At 41.6% G+C, this 5960-nt stretch overlaps 1 protein-coding gene across 1 annotated transcript; it reads left to right on the forward strand.

Moving 5' to 3' along the window:
* Positions 1-415: 415 nt before the first annotated feature.
* Positions 416-5274, forward strand: LOC112281708 (uncharacterized). Its single transcript, XM_024518530.3, has 11 exons — positions 416-970; positions 1503-1642; positions 1794-1829; positions 2003-2092; positions 2328-2416; positions 2565-2645; positions 2825-2911; positions 3550-3582; positions 3847-4000; positions 4318-4375; positions 4681-5274. The coding sequence occupies exons 1-11, from the start codon at positions 753-755 to the stop codon at positions 4817-4819; spliced, it is 1125 nt and encodes a 374-aa protein (XP_024374298.1). The 5' UTR covers positions 416-752; the 3' UTR covers positions 4820-5274.
* The last annotated feature ends 686 nt before the right edge of the window (positions 5275-5960 follow it).

Below are 5960 nucleotides of genomic sequence, written 5' to 3' on the forward strand. Positions count from 1 at the left end.
ACGCAGCGCAAAGGGTGGTATCGGGATAAAGGAATTTGTCTGGAGCGCGCGCTGGAAGGCCCGACGCGACGACGGCGCAGATGCAGGGCAATCGAGCGAGGCGAAGAATCTCCATGAGCGACGACGGCCCTGCACACAGCATTGCACTGATGTGCACACTCAGTCGCATTATCCAGCGTCGTCATCATCCAGCATTAACATCCAGCGCCGGAGAGAGGGAGGAAGGGAGGGACCGAGGAGGAGGCTTGGCTTGGGTACAGTCAGACGCAGCGCCGCGGCATGCCAAGTGGATCCACTCTAACGTGGCCATCTAACATCTCCAGCTGGCTAACCCCCCTTCTGCTTTGACCGGATCTTCTCTGCTTCGGGATGATGGCTCCTCCTCACTTCCGAGGCTCACTTCCGATGGTGGTTTTATAACTTAGCGCAGCATCTGTTTGAGACGAATTTCCTGTTTTCTGCGGACTGCGGTGTCATGCCGTACCACCGCTCACTTTTGCCTCGGGATTTGTTGACATGGTGTGTGCCAGGATTCTAGTAGTTTGGAGGAGTCTTTTTATAATTTTTGGGGAATATTTCGGGTTGTGTGGAGAGAAGGAGGCTGTATCTAGTGAAATGAAGTTGGGTTTTTGATTTGTTGGTGGATCGTAGAAGGGTCGGTCTTGGGAGGGGACGAAGAAGATTTTAGGGTTATCGTTATTTCTTATATTTTGCATTTTGAGATCGGTTTGGGCGACGGCAGCGTGGGTACGATGTGGAGGAAAGATCTAGGATTGACAGGGGCCTTTCTGGAAGCCGCACAGTGGGATGAAGCGGAGTTTGCGGTGACGGGAGGGGAGAGGGCGATTGCAATTGGCGTTTTCTTGGCCATTCTATCGGCTGTGGCCAATGGTAGCTTCGCCGTCTTGTCTAAAACTCGCTCTATTCGACGCGCCCGCGTGTCTCCTCTCATCTTCAACTTCTGGGCTTGGTATGTTCTTTACTTCCTATCGTTATCCGAATTACGTATCAGTAGATCTGACCTCGCTTGTGGATCTTAACGGGGGTAAGGCGATGTGTCTTGCTTGCACATCCATGTAGGCGTTGTTTTTAGTTTGAAGCTTTATGCATCACTTTAATGTTTTTATTGGCGTTGAGCTACTGTAGGCTCAATAAGAAGCGCTAAATGAGCTTCTTTTACGTTGACTTATACGAATACTTATAGAGTGGATTCTTCGTAACGGGGATTCGTCAAGTAGTTTTTTCTCATGCATGAAAAAATTACACCGAAGGGATAGCACACGATAGCATATCGAACTTGGCTTGAGAGTTGGAAGTCCTTAGACATAGGCTCTGTTCTCTCGTGATTTCGTTCATAAGCCACACCCAATTGCATGAATGCGATTTGGACTCTGATTTATTAGGGTTCCCTTGGTAAATCACATGTACGTCGCATGGATTAATTATGTCACTTAGTAGCTGCTGCATCTGACTCAGTAATGTTGTGATGATGTGACAAACAGTTTGGGGGTGCTGCTAAGCAGTTTGCTGCTGCTGTTCAAATACAAATTTGTCTTCGCGTTGGAGGGTCTGCTTAGCGGCGTTTTCTTCGTGCTTTCCTTCATCAACATTTTCAGGGCTGTGCGGCTGCTTGGTGTCTCAGGTTCGTACTCATTGTTTATCGTCATCTGTATCTGTCGTATTTCTATAAACGACCAAACTTGTAATGGAATTATCATTTGGAATTGACTACCGATTCAATTGAGGGGTGGAACTGATTCACTAACGCTGTCATCATGGGCTCTGGATTGCAGTTGCTTATGGCATTTGGGCTGGTACTGCCGCCATAGGTGAGATTTTTTTGTTGTCGTTTCCTAGTGTAGTTCATGATTGAAACCATTGAGTAACGCGTTCAGGCATCACCAAAATTAAAAGAATAGTTTTCTTCTGTTTCAACCTCAGAAGTTAGCACCATAGTGACGGGATCTTGGGATTCTGAACAGAAGCTGTGATTTTATTGCAGTGTCGTTCATGGCGCGTGAACTATTTGAGGGGACAACTAAAAATCTTTCTCTTGCGGGATTGGCTATCCTAGTCATAATTATTGGCGTTTGTACTCACCTGAACTCTACCATTTGACATTACTTAATAAGTATCATTCTCATTCTTATTGTCATTATTATGATGATTGTTATTTTGGGTAGGAATTGCAGTATTATTTATTCATGTTATGTTCATTGCATAATATTATTACATCCGTTGTAATACTTCTGTAATCTGAAGACTAAATTACTACAACAGCACGTGTTCGTCAGTAAACCTCCTAACAGTTACACTTGATTTTTCAGTAGGAGTTGCGTGGTCAGGCCAAATGAGTTGGGAGCCACAAGATTTTTATGAGGATGATGATCACACCCAAACACTCATTCAGTCTCAGGTACCAACCTTGACTCGAAAGCCTTCGACACTGCTGGATTAATTTTCTTGAATAATTTGCATCTTGTATGAGTGGATGACTCTGTTGTGAAGGTGCCAAATTTTGAAGATAGAAGGGTTTAAGTCTTTAGAGCCCAGTGGTTTTGCAGCCTTCCTTTGCAGGTTGGGTTCAACACCGCAAATTATGGGATGTCGCAGGGCAGAGCAAGTCGGGTGAAAGACCTAAAAATGTGAGATCTATTAGATTGCGAATTGTTGCTTTTGCTTACAATTATAATTATTATTACTATTCTTTAGTTTCTCAATCTTTTAGTTAGATAGTTGTTCTCGTGTGGTTGTGAAGATGAATACCATTGTAAGTTCATGTAAAAATGCTCATCAGTAAATGATATGGTTCACACTGGTGCAGGTTTTGACTGGAGAACCTGCCTCACGTAGCTTTCCTGCCGGCGTGTTTTCGGCAGTCCTTGCTGGCATATTGGGTGGATTAGTTATGGTGAGAGACGGACTTTTGCCGACTTCTACGTTTTCTAGTGGCGCTTGATTGTATCTGAAGAGTTACACTAAGTGAACTTTCAGTTTTGGTGGTTGCTACCCCTGCACGGCGGTTTAACCCAGAATAGTCTGAGCCGTCCGAATGTCAATGGTCAGAAATTTTGAACATTCTAACGGTGAGAAAAGGAACTCGAATGTAAATAATAATTCAGGAACTCTGTTGATACACAACCGTAGAATCCTGAAGTTCACTATGTTGTCTGCCATGTTGGTTTTCGATCTCAGCTGTCGATCTCATTTTAGCTCAAATGATATAGTAGTTTAACTTTCAAAGTGTTGACCTCTGGGCAGACCAGGTTTCCAATACCCCACGATGTCAATGAGTTAAAAGTATTAGATTTTTTTTTTTTTTTTTTTTTTTTTTTTTCTTCTAAGGATCTGAGAGAAATGCAACCTGTGAATACGTAGTGAACGACTTACTCAATTTTGCAATACTTTCTTGGTTTTATGTCCTCTGATGATAGTGCGTCTAAGTACCGGAGTTGGAGCCTTCGTCCATCTTCATTTTGGTACCATATTGTTGACGTTGCAACCTCTGATTATTGCATTAATACTGACTTTTCTTTGTTCATGTCTCAGATACCAGCAAATCAGGCACCTGATATGGCTCAGGTGTGAGCTTTACCCACACTACTTGCAATTTTTACCTCTCATCCTCTTGAAAGTGGCTTATGACCACAGGTTCTTTAACTCGAGGACATGTAGATATGCATGGCGTTGGCAGTTTTAGTTGTTTCAGTTCATGCTTTGCCTCTACTTGTTTTTACTAGACGTCATTATCGAGGTTGTACCATGGAACTGGTTTCTTTTCCTTGCCTTGGTAGAATATTATTTTTATGTGTTTTGTAATTCAACACTAAACGTGACCTACTGCAGGGTAATGCGTTTCTACCATCCTTTGGGATCGCTGTGGCTATCTTCACCCCTATCGTGACTTCTTTGCCATATTTATCAGGATGTGAGCTTCCTGATTTGTCTGCTCGGGAAGCAGCCGGACCGGGAATTTTGTCTGGCTTCATTTACAACATCGGTAAGTTGGCATGTCCATGTCGAGTGTCATTCCATTCAGACTGAATATAGCATGGTCGTCTGCTTTTGTTCTCCAGGTCTTTCTATCTGTTGCTTTAAAAATTGCTACCTCGCCGTGTTCACTGCCACACCCTTAATTATTCTATTTTAGGAAACTTATATGACTCTGACTACATATAAAAAAAAACTAGTGTTCGTACAAATTCGTACACTTCTGATATTTGTGACGATTTTAATGCTTTCATGTGTATTGATTGCTTATTTCTAAGTTCGGTGCTTCTGACAAATGTATATTGGCGACCAATATTTGGCTTTCAGGAAATATGCTGAACATAGTAGCAATCTTTTACGTTGGCTCTTCAGTTGCATATCCGTTGTGAGTGAATTTGACGTCGATCCCTTCCATCGTTTGTTCATTCCAAATCATTCGGTGCATTGATGCTCTGGTAGTTAAATTTTGCTCCAGCCTTCTAGCACAGCACTTTTAAAATGACATGTAGCTGAATTTCAGATTGTACAGGATTTTAGTTTGGATTTGAAAATAATTCCTGTAGCTAACTGTAAAGTTTAAGTAGACAATCTTTGTTTTTGGGCAAATGTATGCTTTAGGTAGAATTACCTCACTAAGCAAGAGGAATTGCTTGGCTGGTAGATGTTTGATCGTCCATGTTAATACTGCAGGTTTCAGTGTGGGATCATTGTTGCCGGAATTTGGGGGATGCTTTACTTCGAGGAGTCACACGGCAACGCATTGATCACCTTGTGGGCTGCGGACGTCGTTTTGTTGGTCGGCATAATCCTACTCTCGTTAACACATTAAAGTTCAGCTTGAACCGTTCTTCCCTCTTAATCTAGGTCGCCACGTATTTAGTTTGCTTTGGGAAAGTGTTCAGCACGTACTTTAAAGTAGCATTGAGGATTCCACTCTTTCGTTCTTTTTGTGCTTCGTGACGTAGTTTGTGTAAAGGTGTGCAATATCTTAGGATTTGATTCCGTAGTCAGCTAATGTGTATTAATCCTATATTAAGGTGTATGTACATTTTGTTTTAGATGTCCGACACACAGAAAACTTGGTGTCCAGTCTGTGTAGATTATACGAACTTAAGGCATGCTCCAGCACTCTGCCATCAAGGTTGTTATGTGTGTCATTAGAGTTCTTTATACAGACTTACCTATTGAAAATGACCACTCCTGTAGAACCATGTATGTTCAATGAATACAGATTATAGAAACATTCATTTAAGCTGCCTTCTGCAGTCAGCTTGCGCTCTAAGATATCTGTCTAGAGTTGAAGCCGTGTGGAAAAGAGTATCCAGCGAGAGTCAAATTTCTGGCTTAAAATATAGATTATAAAGAGTACCTCGGAGTGGGTACATTGTTTTTTGGTAAAGAGACCAGTATTCGTATGGATCCTATCAGCAACTGCTGTACCTAATACTGCATGAGGTCACAGAAAACCAAGCAATGTTGAACAGGGAAGTAAAGCCCATCTATCATGTGGCAAAATGAACAGTAATGGACAGTAATGTTGTGAGGGATTGTGAGAAGTGATTTTGTACGAGGAAGAGTGGGTAAAAAGTGTGAATCTAAAAATGTAATACTTTGCTTCTCACTTGCTGTATTAATATTTTCAATCTGGTTCATTGTTTTTGTCATTCACTTTCAATTGTGGTCTATCACTCAATTTTTTGGGTTGCAAAATACCAATAAATAGTTAAAAACTGTGGAGAAATTATTTCAAACCACCATCTCCTGAGAAAGGAAGAAAAAACTCAAATTATGATTTCAAAGCCAACATCCATGCACAAGGTGGAATGTTACATACTTGTCTAAACAAGCCACTAAAATTTAAGAAATATCACAAAAATGAGATAATTGATCAGAAGTAAAAGTGGCCACAAGATCCAGACCAAAGCAATATTTTAGACTGTTCCGAAAATACTTCTAGCAAGATTGAAGAT

This window comes from Physcomitrium patens, chromosome 4 (assembly GCF_059467195.1).
Source record: "Physcomitrium patens ecotype Gransden chromosome 4, ASM5946719v1, whole genome shotgun sequence".
NCBI lineage: Eukaryota > Viridiplantae > Streptophyta > Bryopsida > Funariales > Funariaceae > Physcomitrium > Physcomitrium patens.